A 20456-nucleotide genomic window follows, 5' to 3' on the forward strand; every position below is an offset into this window, starting at 1 on the left:
CATTGGCACGCTGGATTTTGATTAATTTATAAAGTTCTCACAATGAAAGGGCATACATAATAGCGAAACACCTCAAATTTTGTGACCTCACAACATAAGCAAAAAAACATATGTTTTAAACAATCTGTTTTTTTAAATTAATATTGATAACGGTCCTTTGCTTCTATATCTTAATTTATTTACGATCCTTCAGAATGCACAATGATTCACCGGCTATGTTATAGAAATATCACTTGAACTAATTGCAATTCAACGTCAAAGTCTCATGCATACCAATCGCAAATCATAGGTACCATTATATAAAATATAGGAGTAGCAGACGAGCACGCAGTCCACCTGATGGTAAGTGGCTACTGCCGCCGATGGACATACTTAATCAACTCAGGATAGGATTAGATTCCTACCTGAGATTAACCACAGATGCGCCGCTACCCCCGAGGACTAAGCTGGAATGCCTCGGAAAAGTATGTCTCCCTTACCACACCCTTCAAACCACACAGCAACGCTTGACACTGCTGTTAATAGGCAGAAATAGGTGTGGCGGTGGTGCCGCCGGAGTTGAACCACACAGGATTCTACCACCTTTAGAAAAATATTAATAATTAATAATAAAATATTGGCTGCTTGCAGTCGTGGCCGCAACCGATAGAGCAGCACTTCTGAGGTTGTGGGCAGCTGCTGTCATCACTACACAGCTCGACGCAGGCTCCTGGCCCCTGCACAGGCGGGCATGAACCAGGTCTTTCTGTAAGTGACAATAATTTTATATACTTGCTTCTACATCACGACGATGGTGCTTTCAGAGTTCCAATTTCCCTGTAAAATCAAATCTTAAATACATAAGGAGAAGTAAAGTAACAAACATCGCACCCATCGTAAACAAAAGTACAAGAAGAAAGTTTGACGGCGGCAAATCTTGACTTAAAAAATGATGTATAAAGTATTTCAAATTTAATCATGAAAATCGGTTAATTAACAAAATTCCGTGATAGTGTACACAGAAACTTGTATGGTTGAGGCAGGAGGCACCTCTGCACTATCAGGGTTAATCAGTTGAAGGTCGAATTTTCCATCATATCATGTGAATCTAGTTACTGAATGTTCATTTTAAGTTTCATGTGAATTGGATGGGCAGAAGATAAGTTATCATAAAATATGTGAAAAAACGGGGGTAGTTATGATGAGTTCCACCCATAACTCAAAGTTCTAATCATCAGACAATCATTATGTCAAGGTACGAAAATACCGCAATGAAACACCCTTTCATATGAAAAAAATTGAAATTGATTAAGAAACACTCAAGTTATTCAAGTTTATAAGAAATCAGATTTTTCCGATTTTCCAGGAAACTAGCAAAATTTTTCAAATTTCCTCGAAATGGGACTCTCTGTGAAAGTAGCCGCATACAATGGTGTTTCAATCATGTCGATCGGTTGCGGTATCGCCAAAAAAGTGCTGGACACACATAAAAAAAATATACGTGTCGAGTAGATAACCTGTCTCTGGGAAGTTATATATTGGCTGCATGCAGTGGTGGCCGCAACCGTTAGAGCAGCATTTCTGAGGTTGAGGGCAGCTGCTGTCACCACTACACCGTTCGTCGCAGGTTCCCGCCCCCTTCGGTATCGGGCATGAACCAGGTCTTTCTGTAAGTGTAAATAATTTTACATATTTGTTTCTACATCACAACAACGGCGCTCTCAGAGGACTAATTTTTGTAAACTAAAGAAGAAAGTTCGGCGGCGGCAAATCCTGACTTAAAAAATTATGTATAAAAGTAATTTGGCCGTGTGGCTCCAGCGACTAATAGACCACTCCATACCTGCCCGTGGGTGTCGTAGAAGCCGACTAAGGGCATCTACCGGGTAGATGGGCAGCAGCGTCTACTCGGGCATTTAATATCCAACTGCGACGGTCCCACAGGTTGCTGGATCTGACACCGACTAGCGTAATTCCCAAAGATGTCGCTTGGTGGTAAGGTCTCTTCGTGGGATCTGCCTGGCTAGCTACCACCCTCAGGTCGGAGTCTACCGTTAATAACGACTCGTCGTGTTTCGGTAGTGCGCCTGGGAGCTACTTCATTTCCTTATTCCTCCCTTCCCATCCTCTTGTGGTGCTTCTGACGGCATACTTAATGGGTCCGGTGGGTCTCTTTAAGCGTCGTTGCCCCCGGGGGCGTGGTGCGTTAGCGCGGGGGCCAGGGAGACCCGGTGAAACGGTTGTCCGCTGGCCGCCCGCCGGTTAGTTGGGGACCCGAACCCGGGCTAACACTGTTAACCTTTGGCCCGGGAGGCTGTCCCGCCAGCCGGCAAAAAATCCCGTTGTGCGGCTAACTTGCCGGAGTAAGAGACCGAAGTGGAGCCAGGTAGTCGTGCACGGGGGGGACCCTTGTCCTTCCGTCCCCCGCGCCAGCATCCCACATCACCTCCGTAAGTTCGGTGTCACGAGACTCATATTTTGTCCCGTGAGGCGTTGAAGGAGCATTGCTATTCCTTTCAAATTCCCTCCCTTTTTTAACACCAACCACAATGAGGAAGTTTAAAAATAAGAAAAGTTGCACAGCGGCGACCTCTTCCACATTTACTGTGGATAAGTGCAATATCAGAGGAGTCCATTCCAATCAGGACGATACATCGCATTTAGAGTACCCCGGCTACAATTTAGAACATGCCTTCAGGTGTCGAGCCGGGATATGTGTGTATGTTCGGGGAGATGTCTGCTATCGCCGTCTCAGCTTTCTCGAAGACAAGTACCTATAATTGTTGTGCGCGGACGTCGGAGGTCTTACCCGTGTCTACGCGTGCCTGTATAGGTCCTATAGCGGAGATGTTGAGACAACTCGATTATTCGAGCACGTCCAGTGGGCAACCGACAGAATGCTGCAGCAGTGTCTTTAGGCAGAGTTGGTGATTTCGACGCTCATCATATTGATTGGCTGGGTTCCCGGACCACCGACATTGCCGGGAGATCTGCATATGACTTCTCCTTGGCATATGGGCTCTCTCAAGTCGTACCTGATTTCACCAGGGTACCATTACCGTACCGGGTTCCACAGGGTACATCAGGATGTACTGCCTCTTTGCTAGACCTACTGCTGACTACCCATCCGGTGGACTACCAAGTAATGGTCAAGGCTCCCCTAGGATCCTCTGACCATTGCTTGGAAAGTTCGACTGTGCCCTTCGTGTACCCCGTGATGACGCGTCCCCCTAGGAGATGACAAGTTTGGCACTACAAGTCAGCAGACTGGGACGGATTCCGGGAGTTCCTGGCTTCGTACCCGTGGAAGCAGCTATGCTTCGTTTCGGGTGACCCTAGGTCGTGTGCTGAGTCTGTAACCGACGTGATACGGCAGGGTATGGAGTGTTGTCCCTGTAGTCCCGGGACTAGAATAGGGCTACGGTCCTATCCCCTGCCTGTCGTAAGAGGTGACTAAAAGGGGGCTTCCGGGGTTGCGGGCGGCAAGATTGGGAGGTCAAGACGTCCAGCAAGCAACTCCGGGAAGGACGGCGGTAATAGTGGTCGCATACCGTCGTAAACACCAGGCGGTGTGGTGAGTCCTGAAGCTCACCTAGGAGGAGCCCGAAGGGGCAACGCGTTCAGAGGACTCCGGTTGCGTACTGTAGGAGGTCCCGGAGTCCTCTTGGCAAAGCTGAGGACGGCCACCGGGAGGGTTTTAGTGCGGTAAGAATCCCACATAACCCCGTGTCGCTCCTACGACACTGGGTACCTTTTGGTTTCCCCCTCGTAAACAAAAAAAACAAAAAAAAGGGTATGGAGTGTTTCATTCCAAACTCTGTCGAGCCCGTCGGCGGGCGGAGTCAGCCCTTGTTTGATGGGTCTTGTGCTAAAGCGCTAAGCCTTAAGCAGGAGGCCTTCCAAACCTAGGCATCAGCACACGTTAGCAAGGACCCAAAAACCCCCGAGCTCCGAACCGCGTTTAATGCTGTTACATTACATTACAATACATATGTTTAGTACATATGTATTTCTGACCAACATTTATTTAAATATATTTTTTACTTTGTAGTGATATAGAAGTCGGTTGTACTTTTTGTTAAAAATTTCGTTTGTTACCCTTTTTTGTGACACGTTAGCAAGGACCCAAAAACCCCCGAGCTCCGAACCGCGTTTAATGCTGTTACATTACATTACAATACATATGTTTAGTACATATGTATTTCTGACCAACATTTATTTAAATATATTTTTTACTTTGTAGTGGCATAGAAGTCGGTTGTACTTTTTGTTAAAAATTTAGTTTTTTACCCTTTTTTGTGGTGATATACTACCGTTTATATTACATAAAATCATAAGTTTGGAAAATCCAAAAGTGCACGACTCATAATGCTCATTTAATTATGAAATATAAAAAAAAAACTTAAGTCGTTCAAAATTAATTGCCGAAACAACAGCTGTAGTAGGAAGAAGGTACTGCACAAGCGCCCCTGGTGGAATAAATGTACATAATATCTATAGATATACAGTCTTGTAGTTTTCGTTTTTTATTAATTGCAATTAAACGACACTGAATTAATTAATCATTCGCATTCAGTGACCTACAATCGTCGATTAGAATTTAAAAAAAAAATTAACTCAAATGATGGATTTTTTCACAAGTTACAGTGTTTTCAGGTTTCACACATGACGGACAGGAAAATTTTTTGACCTATTTTGGTGTTTTTTTCCAATTCTATTGCAGTAAATCAATTTTTAAAAAGTATGGAATTAATCTCCATTAAATTATCTCGACAATAGTATGCAAAATATCTTGATTCCGTGAACTATCAAGGCTATAATAATAAAAATAGCCGCCAAAATGAAGCGAAAAAAATTTTTCGATCGTAAAGCACTCTCTGATGCTTCGCATCATGAGTCGTGCAATATATATAATATATAAATATAGTTCAAAAAACTAAAAAACACGCTTTTATGATAAAATCAACTAAAAAGTAGAAAATAATTTTCAATCTAGGAATCAATTACGGAACAGTAAATTGTATAATTGTGGAAAAAGTGTGTAAAAAGTGTGCGGACATTCACCAGGTCTTTCTGTAAATAACAACAATTTCAGGTACCTTTCAACACGACAACGGAACTTAAAGCTCCATTCTCTCTATTAAGTCCTGTACTTTTTGGATAATATTCGGTAGAAGGGTGCGGTTTAAGAACTGTCTTTTAATTTTAAGTATCCAAGATATTTTCATAATAGAAAATCGGTTAATTCAGAAAAATCTGTGATTAGTTAAGCACAAAGAAAACTTCATTTTTAGTTATATGTAAATTCCAATAACTGAAACTAATATAAAATTATAACAGTTAATTAAAACCGGTATTCAGGTTTTTTAGTCAGTCTTAATACATATTTAAAATATAGAGCAGAACACCGAAATAGTAATAATAAAAAAGTGTAAAGAAACATACCTGAGCAGTTGCAGTGCACGACCGTGATGGCGAGAACTGTAGAAATAAACATCATAATTATGATCAAATTACATCAATAAATTAGTAACGAATATTATGATATGGAATGGGATAATATAATTATAAAATAAAGTGTACTTACCTAAAAATATTAAAGAATAACGGAACATTTTGATAATATGAAATATTATATTTTATAATTAACTTTACGTTATTGTTTTGTTGTTAGCAGGTGATGTGTTCCAACTAATGAAACGCATTACTTGCTAACATTTGTTTTTTATATCAAATACAAAACAAACATAATACATAAAATCAGCTGTGTCAAGTCTGCGTTTGTGACGTTTATGCATTTTAATTGCATATAATAAACATTTTCTATGTAAACAAATAAATAAAATTCAATTGTCTGTTTGTGATGGCAAAATAACAGGTTTTTACTTATTCATTTAAAGAATATAGGATACTTACGTCAAAAAGTACATTATTAAAATGTTTTTGTGTCTGTTTATCTGTTTGTTTCAGAAATCTCCTAAGTTTTCGAACTTACATGGATATATATATTATATAGGTATATAACTACATTGAGCTGTGCCCTCCTATTTTACCCGTGAATAGTGCTATAGATATTATATAGCACGAATACGAACTCTATTACCTTGGGGCATTCACTATCGATTGTGAAAAAAACAAATAGTACCAATATTCTTTCAACATTCTCAGTAGCGTCAATTGTATAATATCATTTTTTTCGGATAAATACGACACATAGCAAAACTGGTGATAGTAACAATTACTAACAGTTAATTTACTTATGTTGATAATTCCAATAGTGTTAATTTTAGTAGTATACATATAAAGTTGCTATTGGCTAGCGATATTATTTTTATTATAAATAGTAGGTATTGCTATTTATCCATACTATTTCTTTTGACTATATCCTATGCATTCATCGCCATTATTATTTTTACGGTCAACATTTAATAGTTCGGCAACATTAGAAAGTAGTGGCAATATTTATAAAACGAACAACTTTATTTATTTATTTAAAAAAAATATTGCATCACCTTTAAGAAGAAATGTACAAAAGGGCAAACATAATGCCTGATGGCATTTTCTACCAGTCAACCCTGGGTGGATGAGGAGAATTTGCAGCAGGTGTTATGTAAAGTAACAAAGAGCGATAGACAATAATAAAAACAGCAGATATATCAATATGTATTTAAGTAAACAATAATTATTTATCATACCTACAAATATGTTTTAGTTACTCACAACCGACTACAGATTAAAACCCTATTTTTAAATTGAAACGTGTTACTGGCCTTTTTATCTAAACACGTTTTAAAAATACGAATACAATAATAAATAGAAATAATAAATAATATGATACTGAAATAAAAAATTAACAATTAATCATATACCTTCTACCTCGATGGTACTAATCTTATGACAAAAATGTTGCTTTACCACTAAGAACTGTAGTTACTAGTGCTATAATCAATAAAAAGCCAGTATAATGCGTACGTCATTTATTCAAAATCTAGTAAATACACAAGTAGAAGATACAGTAAATCAAAAATATTCTGACGCATACATTTACATTATACGAGAGAATATTGGTAATATAATCAAAACGTTTAATTTTCACCACCAAAAACTATCATTACATGTAATTCTTCAAAAAAATAATACAATCTCAATCTGTGCTGTCCATGCTAGTCCTAAATCCAATGGAAATCTAAATAAAGTTAAAATTGAAGACTTAAGGTACATGGCCATTGGCCAATATAATATGAGGTCATGAATCACGTTATATTGGCTGCCTGCAGCTGTGGCCGCAACCGTTAGAGCAGCACTTCTGAGGGTATGGGCAGCCGTCGTCACCGGAGCAATATTCAGCGCAGGTTCCAGATGTTCCCCCCTTTACAGGTGGACATGTACCAGGTCTTTCTGTAAGTAACAACAGTTTCATATACCTTTCAACACGACAATGAAACTTAAAGCTCCAATCGATCTATTAAGTTCTTCATGATTTTGGGCTGATGGGTGCAGTTAAAAAACTGTCCTTTAATTTTTAGTATCCATGTTATTTTAATCATAGCAAAACGTTTAATTCAGCAAAAATCTGTGATTATGTTATGCGCATAGAAAATTACACTTGTAGAAATACATATATATATATATTGTGTGTGCGTGTGTATGTCACTGAACTTCTCCTAAACGACTGGACTGATTTTGATGAAATTTGTTGTGTGTGTTCAAGGGGACTTGAGAATGGTTTAGATTCACAATTTAGTCCGTTGGAAAAGGTTTTTTATAATTAATTTTTAATTCGTAAGTAGTTATAGAATCGGAATCTATGCATTTGATCAAGTGATGATCTTTAGCAAAGTTGTTGTCCAAGAGCCCACGAGGGTTTGGGAGTTGGTAAGACCAATTTTCGACAGATGGCACCACTTTCATTCCAATGCAGGTACAAATTTTCCGTTTTATGTAGGTATGTCATATTATTTCTTTACAATGCGGGCGAAGCCGCGGCCACCACTAGTAGTAATATATAAATTAAACTTATTGGAACATATTTAAAATTATAACGATTATATAAACCGGTAATCAGGTTATTAAGTCAATTACACAAACATAAATTATAGAACAGAACACTGAAAAAGTAATAATAAAAAAGTATAAAAAAACATACCTGACAGTGGGTAGTACTGGCAATGCACGACTGTGATGGCGAGAACTGTAGAAATAAACATCATCATTGTGATCAAGTTACATCAATAAATTAGTAACGAATATTATAATATCCATAGAAATTATTTCTTATTATATTTGTTAGTTTAAATATCATAAAAATAAAAATAAATTCATCATTTGTGACTCCATCCAGACATGTGAATTACATTTTTTTTAAACCCTTGAAAAATATTACCGCGATAATGAACGGGATAAAAAATAATAAAACAAAGTGTACTTACCTAGACATATTAAAGAATAACGGGACATCTTGATAATATGAAATATAATGTTTTTAACCAACTTTACGTTATTGTTTGTTGTTATCAGGTATTGTATTACTAATAAAATGCATTACAAGCTAAAATTTGTTTTTTTATATCAACCACAAAACAAACATAACACATACCAATCACCTGTGTCAAGTTTGTATCACAAATGCATTATAATGGCATTTAATACATTTTCTAACTATACAACTAAATGAAATTGAAGTGTCTGTTTATAACGACAAAAAACAGCCTTTTACTATTTACATATAAAAGTATGAAGTACATACAACTATGAATTAATAGAAGCATAGTGAATGTGGAGAAGTTTACTTAAAAAACAAGATAATATTATGATTTTTATATATATAGGAATAGCAGACGAGCATGCATTCCACCTGATGGTAAGTGGCTACTGCCGCCCATTAACATCTGAAATTAACCCCACATAGGATTTATAGCTCCTATGCGAGGTTGGCCACAGGTGCGCCGCTACTCCAGAGGACTAAGCTGGGACGCCTCAGAAAAGTATTCCTCCCTTACCACACCTAAAAATTACACCCAAAAATCTTACAATGCTCTTAGAGTTCAATATAATAATGGTTTCATGATGCTGATGGGACTACCAAGATACTGTAGTGCATCAGGGATGTTTGCAGAAGCTCATGTAAACTATTTTTACACCATAATAAGAAAAAGATGCAGCTCCCTGATGTACCGTGTCCGGGATAGCTCCAACAGCATCCTGAAGATGATAAGCAATAGAGTAGACTGTAGTTTTATTTCTCGTTGCAGTTTTCTACATTTGAAATTGTAATGTAATTTAAAATTGTAATTGTAATTCAAAAATAAGTCTTTGTTACTTTAAATAAATAATTAAATTTTAAATATAAAAACCAGAACACAGCAGCGTCTCACACTGCTCTTATGGGGCAGAAATAGGTGTAGCGGTGGTGTCGCCGGAGTCGAATCACAAAGGGTTTATACCATTCAATACTATACTGTACAATAGTACTGATATTCCGACGATATTGTCAATAGTATTGATAGTATTTATTGTTCAGATAAGTTCGATACATAGCAATACAATGGATAGTGACAATTACCCATAGCGAATTTAATAATATCAGTTATTTCAATGCTTTTGGTTATTTGGTATCGATAGTATAGATATTATTCATATTATAATGGTGGCACTGGCGAATGATAATAATGTTACTATCGATACTAAATACTATTTGTAAAAAAGCGTACTATAAAGTAAGTGATTATTTGACAGATAAAACGGTGTGGTCTGAAGTAGCTCCAGCGCCACATGTACCATTAGGTTATGTTTATCATTGTAGATACTATATTTTTTTAAAGATATTTGTTATAGAGCTTCTTTCACCACTTCTTCTCCATAATGACACGCCTTGTGAAGTGGCGGTAAATATATTGACGTTCAAAAAGAGTTCTGTAAAAAGTCTATTTTGAATAACATATTTTTGATTTGATTTGAAAGTATGATCATTTATATGCATTCCTCCTCTGCATTCACTGCTAGTGCATTGAGGCTTTAAATAATATCGATTATTAAAACTGATATATTATGATAACAAATATTATTAAAACTGATATATTATGATGACAAATATTATTAAAACTGATGTATTATGATGACAAATATTATTAAAACTGACTAATAAGGTGATAAGTAAAAGTAACTTTTAACGATTCACTTTAGCTCTAAACTTAAACCTAATAAATACGTACAACTGTCAAGTAAACGATAATTACAATGTAAACTAAAGCAATAAGAAAATAATACAAATATATTTATGTGGTACGGTGTACTAATAGTAAAAAATAAAAAGTCAATATAATACAATTTATGTTATTTATTCTCAAATTTAATTAATACATACAAACTTTAATTAAAGTAAATATACTAAAGTACACAATGTTTTTCCAGGTTAATACTACAGGCCAAATACGTAATATAGTAACGTATTAGTGATACAAAATTGCATGTCAGATTTGGAAATTTTGTAAATTTTCTGATAAACTATTACACGAAGTGACACTTCATAAGACTCACAACACATGACCTGACAATTTCAAAACCCAATTTGATTAAACAATAATAAAAAAATTAATAAATTTATTAAATTAAATTTAATGTTTAATCTTATTTTATTTCACTTAATTTTATTTAATTAAATTAAAAAAATATTAAATTAGCCTCATACATTATCGGACAGTTAGTAGGTTCCATTAAAATTATTAAAATATTGGCTGCATGCAGCTACGGCCGCAGCCGTTAGGGCAGGATTTCTCAGGTTGTAGGCAGGCGTCGTTAGCGGAGCAATCTTCAGCAAAAATGTTCTCATTCACATTGCCATTCACATTCGTATTGGAAACGATGCGATTATTTGGCGAATATATGTAACAAAGGAAATTTAACATATGAATTTAAGGAAATTATACATGGATGGATATTGACGCACTCACTTAAGTATATTTACATTAACCTAGGTTTGAATCGTGGTTGGCAACGCCCTCGTTTTTAATTTTCTCGTTTTTTTTAATTCATCATATTCATTTTTATCTATAGCTTCTAAGTTATTTCGCATAAGTACTATAATTACACCCGATGGTAAAGGGCAATAGTAATTGGGTTCCGTAGTAATATTTGATAGGTCAGTATTGTTCGACCGTAAACTTTTGAATTTCTAGCGTAAGGTCCGTTCACATTACAAAGCTATAAACTAGTAGAAAGCAGATATTTTGTACTTCAATAAGATGTAATTATGTTTCGATCAACAAGGTTAGATAGAATAGCAATATTTTTTTTGTGTAGAATGGTGTAGAAATAATAATCAATCAAAAAATAAAATATAATTTTAATAACAAGACTTTATTATACATAATTTTTATAAAAGATGTTTACAATTGATGTCATTCGGCATACCCTGGGATGGAGAGCCTCATGCATACCGATCGAGCAAAACGTGTTTATACCGGATTCTTGCAAACTTGTCCACAACCGGTGGAGCAGCACTTCTTTGGCTCTGGGCACCCGCTGTCGTCGCGACACGCTATGACGCAGGCCCCAAATGCAGGCCCCGACGGTAATGTTGGACATGAACCACGTCTTGCTGCGAATTCAAATAATCTTATAAACTCCCTTCCTACTCAACAATGACTAAAGTTTTAGAGCCCTAGTACCCGGGTAAATTACTATATTTTTAGACGATATTCCAGACCGTTTCTATAGACGATTTCAATACTCACTTCTCCAAAATTTCCAATTCCAGATTTCCAAAAAACTCTCTCAGGAAGGCGACTCTTGCATTTTGCTTTGTATATTAAACTCATTACGGTTTCTAATAATAAAATATAAATATCAAGACAGGTTTTTAAGTCATCCTTAGAACTTAATTGAAAGATCTAGAAGAACCGCGGGATACCATCAATATTTGGTTGATATTCCTCTTGTGCGGACTAAGCGTTTTAGCAACACATTCCTGCTGCGAACCGCCAAAGAATGGAACACACTCCCGCCTTCGTTGTTTCCCGATACATACGACCTGGGATTGTTCAAGTCAAGGGTGAATAGGCTACTTCTAGGCAAGCGTGTTTTATCCAAGGCTGCATCTCACTTAACATCAGGTAACGTTGCAGCCAAACGCAAGCCTATAGTAAGATAAAAAAAATGGACCAGTTTGGAAATAAGATACACAAAAACTTACGTGGGCAGTCCTGGCAATGCGCGAGTGTGATGGCGAGAACTGTAAAAATCAACGATCATCGTTATCATTTGATGATGAAGTTTAAAATATCCCTTAAATTTATATAATGTAAGCATATATATCAATTAATCTTCATCATCATCATAAATTAACAACTTAGAATTGTAACCTACGACAAATCTACGACTGTAAATTGCAAATTGATTATTTTATTATTTATTTCTACACACAACACAATATATTATTATTTATTACTAGCTGACCATGCAAACGTTGTGTTGCCATATAAATAAAAAAAATGTTAAGGGTGAACAACACTTAGGGGTATGAAAAATAGATAGTAGCCGATTTTCAGACCTACTTAATATGCATATAAAATTTGGTAAAAATCGGTAAAGCCGTTTCGGAGGAATACGATAACTAGCATTGTGACACGAGAATTTTATATATAAGAAAGATAAAAGTACAGTAAAATAAAGTGAACTCACCAACAAATATTAAGCAAGTGCGGAACATTTTGAAGATTTTTTTTTTGTTTTTCTATTAATTTTATGTTATTGCTTTAGAATTTCCAAACGCTGCCTTCCGTTAAATGATGAACTGAGCGTGCTTATCGTTTTATATCGACTACAAAACAAAGTTAAAACGTATCAGCTGTGTCAAGTCTGTATTATAAGAATCCGAATTAATTAAGTACACGTGTAATGATCAGTGATGTAACGAATGTTCTCATTCGCATATATTTTACCACTCGCATTCGTATTCGAAACGATGCGATTATTTGGCGAATATATTTAACAAAAAAAGGAAATTCTACATGGAAGGATATTGGCATTGCAGTCACTTAAGTATATTTATTTATAAGTTTTTGTACACGGAAAAAACAATTATTAAAAGCAAACATTATGAAAATAGAGCACAAAGGACTGCTTATTTCAAAATGAAATCTCTTCCAGCAGCCCTGAGATCGGAATGCTCATATGAAAACAAATTTAGCGTGCATAAAAACAAAACTATAAACTATTAAACTAATATTTAAGTATGCCATCAAAAACAATGCTTGTAAAAAGATCCAAGTCTCGCCATTCAGTTCTTCTACCGTAAAAAGTTTTGAGATCTATGTAAAACCAAGCCGGTAAATGTATGCAGTCCCTACTTAAGGGACCTTCTGTCTTAAGGTATTATCTCACTATCTAACCTAACAACATCTCATGGGACCATACCAATATTAAAAATCTTTTATGTTCTAAATAAATTAACGTGGCAATCGTACTGCAAGTCACATTGTGTTTTCATCTTATCATATCGCATCACACAGGTAACATTAGTACGATTGCCACGTCGATTTATTTAGAACATAAAAGATTTTTAATATTGGTATGGTCCCATGAGATGTTGTTAGGTTAGATAGTGAGATAATACCTTAAGACAGAAGGTCCCTTAAGTAGGGACTGCATACATTTACCGGCTTGGTTTTACATAGATCTCAAAACTTTTTACGGTAGAAGAACTGAATGGCGAGACTTGGATCTTTTTACAAGCATTGTTTTTGATGGCATCTCATTCCTTTTTGTAGATATTTCTACTCTTTTCCTTTCCGGTACCTTCTACTAGTTGAATCTCAACAACAGATTTTTTAAAGCCAATTAAATTTTTGTAGTTAGTCTTTGTAGTTATGTAAATAATCTTGCCATTCATCATCACTTTCATTCGAACATGACAATAAATTAAATCTAAAAAAGTTACTATTTTGACAACTGAAATTATTCCCATTATCCTCAGGAAAAAACATCTCTACTGATTGTGATTTATTTATTTATTGTGATTTAACGTGTCTTCGTATTAAATAATCGACATCCCTTACTTTCTTCTGAATATCCGACAAAAATCATTGGTAATCTTTCACTGACTTCGTCGGACTCCGGTTTTTGATATAAACCACAGTATTTACTGCTCTTGCTCAAATTCGTTTCAATTTATAATATACTTCTGACTTCTGAAATGAAATGAAATATTTATTTAATAATGATAACATTCGTTTTAGACTTCTCGCATTTACAATAATAGTTCTGTTAGCTGTTTCAACCACAACAATTTGTTTACATAGTATCGCCTTCTGATGTAGAATTCCATTTGTAGACAAGAAAATATTGAAAGCTCTATTACAAAATTTCGTCCCACTATCTGATCTCATACATTTGTTCGACTTGCTAGTTCCTTTTTCAACACTTTATATTTTTGAAATTTCTTAAAGACTCACTCTTATGTTTTAGAAAATAAACATTCATCGTGTCATTCGAGAATAATAGTCGATAAATAATAACATGTACCTTGAACCGTTGAGTGAAGTAGCTTCCATGGGACCACATATATCTGTATGTACGATCTCCAGTATATCGTTCGTTCGCGTTCAGAGGTTTGGAAATGGTTTCTTACTAGTCGTCATATCCGTCGTAATGTTCACATTATCAAGACCAGTCACAATATTCTTTAAAATTCGCATATATTCCGGATTAATATGGGCTAGTCTTCTATGCCAATATTTATTTGACATTGTCAAATTACATATCGGTGATTTGACAAATTGTTTAAATTTATATATACCATTTACGTTGTGGCCAGTTGCGATGATATTATCCATAGAGTAGTAACTCTATGGATAATATTACGGTTGCACTATTAGTAAATAGTGAAACCGTTTTTCAAGAAATTAACAGTAAATTTGAATAATTTGAAACGAACTTAACTTAATTTATGTAATATTACGTATCAAATATTACGTAAGTTGAAAACATGATTTTTTGTTTGTGTAGATATTGGTTTGTCTTTAAGGCCATTTGGTAGATTTAGGTCTAAAACAGATAGGGCAAAAGGAATTGTGTAATAAGGGTAATCCGTTTAGAAGTTATTAGGGATTTTCCATTGTGAACATTGTAAATTTGTATATGTAAGCTTATTATTTTCATACAGACATTTATTTAAGCGCAATAAGGCCGAAATTTGCACATTTGTTTCCTTGGAAACAAACTTATTATTATTTTATAATACGGTGACAGTTGCTTTACCTCACGACATTTATTGTATTTTTTGTATGTTACCGTTATATTGTAGAATACGTTAGCATACACATTAACTAGGCAGTCTTAAAATTAGCTAGAAAATATGCAGATTACCTATGTAGTTAAAATTCGAAACATCTTTTCAGACTTGTTCTTAGGGCTAAAACACATGCCTTTTTACGACACGATGACGTATCGTGACACATAGCGACATTGTGCCACAAAGCGATATTGTTTCGTGAAAATATACAATGTTTGTCGTAAATTCACGACACGACGACGCATCATGACATGCACGGGTCGACGTCAAGGGGTGAAAATTGATACAATCTTCGTTTTGTACTTTAGGTAATGGGCAAGCTAATCTGCGTTTTAACTGATTTAGGCACATTAGCCGTAACATCTAGTTTTTTGTCATGACATTTGTCAGAAATTCGGAATGTTTTTGATATTATATTACTTTTTAGGGTTCCATACCCAAAGGGTAGAAACGGAACCCTATTTCTAAGCTGTCTGTCTGACAAAGAGCTCTATTTCTGGAACCTTAATAGATAGAAACTTATTTTTTTACGGAATATATATAATGGTGGCCGCTTTAACAACAAGTACTAAAAGTAAAAAGAAAAACTTTCATATAAAGGAGAGTTGCCATACAAGGACCTTCTTTTTCTTTATGAGGAGGAAATCTTCAAAAGGTACTCGACGACGTGGGAGTAACGCCGGGTGGCCGTCCTCAACGTTTGTTGGAGAACTCCGGGATCTCCGACGGAACGCAACCAAAGTCCTCCAAGCGCAATGCCCCGATCAAGCTCTGCCCTGGGCAGTTTTCGCTCCTCCTAAACTATCCCGTGTTCACGACGGTATGCGACTACACATACCGCCGTCCTTCCCAGGGACACTTATTGGACGGTTCGAGCTCCTTGCTGCCACTCCCAACTCTGGAAGCCCCCTTTTAGTCGCTTCTTACGACAGGCACGGGATATCGTAGCCCTTTTTTAGTCCAGGAACTACAGGGACAAACATATAAGGACCTGCTATTTTTTGGCGTTTTTCATTTTAATGATTGAACCGTAGATGTTACAGTTGAAATGTTCACAATGCATTATATGGCAGCTATAATATCAATTAGTAAAATAAAAATAAAAAACCAAATATTTTTGTGGTACGGAACCCTCAGTGTAAGAGTTCGATTCGCACTTCACCAATTATTTGTATTGAATTTAAATTGAAGTTGGAATAGAAAACGTCTTATGTCTCGAGAATAGAAACAATTGAAGTCGTCGCCAATAATAGTAGGGGAGCCCAAGACGGGATTTTGAGAGTGACTCGAACGCGGCAGATTAAGATATGGGAGATACCTTACATCCTATGGAGTATCTTAAACCATCCATTTTGGGGGTTCAACCAGGGAAGTCCGTCAGATTATTAAAAAAAAAACAGTATTATCTATAGTAGCTTAATTACATGCTGAAAACAATAAATTTTAACCTGACGATTTGAGGGCAGCGTTAGGGAGTAATAAGGTTGCAAAAAAATCTCTACCTGGACATACTCGAGTGCGGTCATTTTTTATCTGATAGCGCTACTCATTAGCATGAATCCCTGGAAAGTAATGCTGTGTAACAAACTAAAGGAAAAGGCTAATTTTATGGAAAATACATTATTCTTCATACATTCTCATTCTATTTTTATTCAAATCGTCAATATAAAAAACCCCTCCACTAAATCGTCAGATGAAGGGTTATGATAAGTAAAACATCAGCTGGAATTTCCTGTATAATAATCTTACGCCCTCTAGTGTGGCATGATAACGTTTTTTTTTTGCATTTTCGAAGAGTCACTGACAGTCTTTCGAATCGGATCGTCAGTCTTTCGAATGGGCGACTCATCTGGGGTAACTTCATATCCCCTTTGAAAATCGAATGCGCTGGTTACTTTTTTTCCATTTTTACCTCTCGCACGGCTGCCCCAATATGCAAACCAGCAGATAAACATATTTCCGGCATCAGAGATATATACTCTATCACTAACCTGCCGCGCCTTGAGTATGTCTGACTCTGCTTTTACATCTTTCGAATCGTCTAGAAACTATTCCCACGGTGAATCGAAAAATATCACACAACCTTTTCTTCACTCTAACGTGTAATCTACACAATCGTATAGGTCCTATCGACGCTCGAGTTTCTACCCATTTAACATCATGGGCTCCCCTACTACTCGTACATTTCGCGGACAGAAACACAGATTCATTAACTGCAAATGTAACTTTGTCATCCTATATAACTTATATAGGATACAAAGTTATTTAATGTAGTTGGTGTATCTAGATAACTGGACAGAAATTGCAAAATATTTTAGTTTTCCCATGAGTTATATACTAAACACTAATTGTATTCTCAATTTCAACCTTCTATGTCTGCTAGAAGTGCCTTAAACTTTTGATGATCGGTCAGTCAGTGAGTGAGTGAGTGACAAAATTACGAACTTTGACTACTTGTAATTCTTAAACTACTGGTTCAAATTTAATGAAATTTGAAATATACCGTGTCTACACAATGCTTGCTTGGCTCCTGAAAATTCAGGCTTCTAGCTTCATATGCAACGAAGTTACAGGAGGTCGAAAATGGGCCGAATTGCTTCGAGAAAAGAATGCTACGGCCGTGCCGCTTTTTTTGGCTTTGGCTCGACTTGGCGGAGGCACTGCCGTGCCTCCAGATAAGTGTATATATAGATACGATACAAAAATATAAATAATATATATATATTAAACATACATAGTATATTATGAAAGTGATAAGTTACTTTAAGTCCGGTTTGGATCGTGGTCGCCAACGCGCTCGTTTATAAGTTTCTCGTTTTTTTTTAATCGTCATATTCATTTTTATGCTCAGTTTCTAAGTTATTTCGCATAAGTACTATAATTACACCTGATGGTAAGGGGTATTTGTAATTGGGTTCCATTTTTACCCTCTAGAACCCTAAAAATGTATATTTGATAGGTCAGTATTGTTCGACCGTAAACTTTTGAATGCTTACTTCTAGCGTAAGGTCTGTTCGCATTACAGAGCTATAAACTAGTAGAAAGCAGATATTTTGTACTTCAATAAGACGTAATTACGTTTCGATCAACAAGGTTAGATAGAATAGCAGTATATTTTTTGTGAAGAACTGTGTAGAAATAATAATCAAATAAAAATAAAATATCAGTTTAATAACAACACTTCATTATACATAACTTTTATAAAAGATGTTTACAATTGATCTCATTCGGCGTACCCTGGGATGGAGAGCCTCATGCTTACCGATCGAGCAAATCATGTTTATACCGGATTCCTGCAAACTTGTCCACAACCGTTGGAGCAGCATTTCTTTGGCTCTGTGCACCCGCTGTCGTCGCGACACTCTTGGACACAGATCCCAGATGAGTTCGGGGGTAATGTTGGACATGAACCAGGTCTTGCTGCGAATTAAATAATTTTATATACTCACTTCCTACACATCAATGACTAAAGTTTTAGAGCCCTAGTATCCGGGTAAATTTCTATATTTTTGACGATATTCCAGACCTTCTTATAAACGAATTCAGTACTCGCTACTCCAAAATTTCCAATTCCAGATTTCCAAAAAACTCTCAGGAAGGCGACTCCTTGCATTTTGTTTTGTATATTAAACTCATTACGGTTTCTAATAATAAAATATAAATATCAAGACAGGTTTTTAAGTCATCCTTAGATGATTGAAAGATGGACCAGTATGGAAATAAGATACACAAAAACTTACGTGGGCAGTCCTGGCAATGCGCGAGTGTGATGGTGAGAACTGTGAAAAATAATGATTATCATTATAATTTCTGTCTAAACTTGCATTAACAAATTGAAGATGAAGTTTAAAATATCCCTTAAATATACAGGGTGAATTTTTCAAATGGGCCTTCAGGGCCAAATCCGAAACTATAAGAGTCAGCTAAAAATGCTGAAAGGAGTTAAGAGGCCGATTTTGATAAAAACTAAAACTGCATCATTAGTTTTTTAAAATATCTTTTTCCGTCGCCGGGAATCGAACGAGTTCATTTTGAAAAAAATTACATCCATAGAGGATGTAATTCTTCATAGAAATATGCTTCGCTTCCGGTCCTCACGGTCCCATCGTCTCGACTGCGAAGGGCACAAACATGTAACTCTGTGAGATATTAGCATACTTGCGCCGCTGCACAGCCTATTCAACACAATTTATTATTATTTATTATAAAAGTACAGTAAAATAAAGTGAACTCACCAACAAATATTAAGCAAGTGCGGAACATTTTGAAGATTTCAATTTACTTATTTTAATTTAGAATTTCCAAACGCTGCCTTCCTGTGAATGAGAAACTGAGCGTGCTTACCGTTTTATATCGACTACAAAACAAACAAAGTAAAAACGTATCAGCTGTGTCAAGTCTGTATTATAAGAATCCCAATTAATTAAGTACACGTGTAATTACTAGTGATGTACATACATATATTTTGCCATTCACATTCGTATTCGAAACGTGATTCGTGGCAACGCCCTTGTTTTTAATTTTCTCGTTTTTTTTTTTTGTTCATCGTATTCATTTTTATGTTTAGCTTCCAAGTGATATCGCAACAGTACTATAATTACACCTGACGATAAGTAGTGGTAGCTACTTACCATAAGGTGTGTTATAAAATAGAGGAATACTATTTGTAAAACTATTAATTATTCGACAGTATCGTCGATGATGATGTGGTAACGAATCGATACTGCCATCGATACTATCGATGGCATTACATTACCAAACGGTACTATACGTACCAGTTATAGAATTGTAACTTATCAATACTATTGACGAATAATAGCTATGGATAATATCGATAGTCATATCGATTTAAGAACATAAATACGTTCGAAGTCAACTTTTCATAGTGGAATTATCGATAGTTCTGTAACATTATCGTGATGGGAAAAATTAGAAACTGAACATTTTATTATTATAATAAAAATTGACAAAGTTCGAGGCGATCTTGCAAACCGAGGGTTCGGTACCATCAATTTTTCATTTTTATTTGGTAATTTTATAATTATGACAACAGTAGAAGTAAGTACTGAGATTATTTTATTGGCCGCTCACTATCGGAGTCTGACGGAGTGTGCGTGGTCGTGCTACGGAATATATGTGTAAATACATTTACATAAGAAAAACTATAGAAACCTGATTACAATACAAT

At 35.7% G+C, this 20456-nt stretch overlaps 2 protein-coding genes and 1 long non-coding RNA gene across 4 annotated transcripts; all 3 read right to left on the reverse strand.

Annotated features, from left to right (window-relative positions):
• Window positions 1-263: 263 nt before the first annotated feature.
• On the reverse strand, window positions 264-5706 carry LOC140750415 (WAP four-disulfide core domain protein 18-like). Its single transcript, XM_073083916.1, has 4 exons — window positions 5567-5706; window positions 5425-5460; window positions 1497-1646; window positions 264-745 (listed from the first exon to the last, which is right to left on the reverse strand). The coding sequence occupies exons 1-4, from the start codon at window positions 5592-5594 to the stop codon at window positions 603-605; spliced, it is 357 nt and encodes a 118-aa protein (XP_072940017.1). The 5' UTR covers window positions 5595-5706; the 3' UTR covers window positions 264-602.
• A 1235-nt stretch (window positions 5707-6941) lies between these two features.
• On the reverse strand, window positions 6942-8617 carry LOC140750346 (uncharacterized). The gene is made up of 3 exons (XR_012103196.1): window positions 8409-8617; window positions 8126-8170; window positions 6942-7377 (listed from the first exon to the last, which is right to left on the reverse strand). It is a non-coding gene; the product is annotated as an uncharacterized LOC140750346 (long non-coding RNA).
• A 1683-nt stretch (window positions 8618-10300) lies between these two features.
• Window positions 10301-19624, reverse strand: LOC140750416 (waprin-Thr1-like). 2 transcript variants are annotated; one of them, XR_012103202.1, is made up of 4 exons: window positions 19504-19624; window positions 19009-19047; window positions 18531-18688; window positions 10301-10786 (listed from the first exon to the last, which is right to left on the reverse strand). XR_012103202.1 is itself a non-coding variant. In XM_073083917.1 (3 exons), exons 1-3 carry the CDS (start codon window positions 18673-18675, stop codon window positions 11433-11435), a joined length of 327 nt encoding a protein of 108 aa, XP_072940018.1. In that variant the 3' UTR covers window positions 11308-11432. The 2 variants fall into 2 exon arrangements, 1 of the variants encoding a protein (XP_072940018.1); XM_073083917.1 differs by lacking the exons at window positions 10301-10786; window positions 19009-19047; window positions 19504-19624 and adding exons at window positions 11308-11575; window positions 12170-12208 and having other exon boundaries at window positions 18531-18675.
• Window positions 19625-20456: the final 832 nt, after the last annotated feature.

This window comes from Epargyreus clarus, unplaced genomic scaffold (genome assembly GCF_041222505.1).
Source record: "Epargyreus clarus isolate Ecla_fem2 unplaced genomic scaffold, WU_Ecla_fem_2.2 ptg000019l, whole genome shotgun sequence".
Classification (NCBI taxonomy): domain Eukaryota; kingdom Metazoa; phylum Arthropoda; class Insecta; order Lepidoptera; family Hesperiidae; genus Epargyreus; species Epargyreus clarus.

What these genes read in the sequence shown, in the direction of transcription:
- LOC140750415 (XM_073083916.1), bottom strand. Translation starts at nt 5,594, where the DNA reads ATGTTCCGTTATTCTTTAATATTTTTAG. An exon ending in TTATTCTTTAATATTTTTAG is followed by an intron (nt 5,461 to 5,566) that starts GTAAGTACACTT and finishes TTATTTCTACAG; the next exon opens with TTCTCGCCATCACGGTCGTG. An exon ending in CGTGCACTGCAACTGCTCAG is followed by an intron (nt 1,647 to 5,424) that starts GTATGTTTCTTT and finishes TTACACTTACAG; the next exon opens with AAAGACCTGGTTCATGCCCG.
- LOC140750416 (XM_073083917.1), bottom strand. Translation starts at nt 18,675, where the DNA reads ATGTCCAACATTACCCCCGAACTCATCTGGGATCTGTGTCCAAGAGTG. An exon ending in AAACATGATTTGCTCGATCG is followed by an intron (nt 12,209 to 18,530) that starts GTAAGCATGAGG and finishes TGATTTTTACAG; the next exon opens with TTCTCGCCATCACACTCGCG. An exon ending in GCATTGCCAGGACTGCCCAC is followed by an intron (nt 11,576 to 12,169) that starts GTAAGTTTTTGT and finishes TTGAATTCGCAG; the next exon opens with CAAGACGTGGTTCATGTCCA.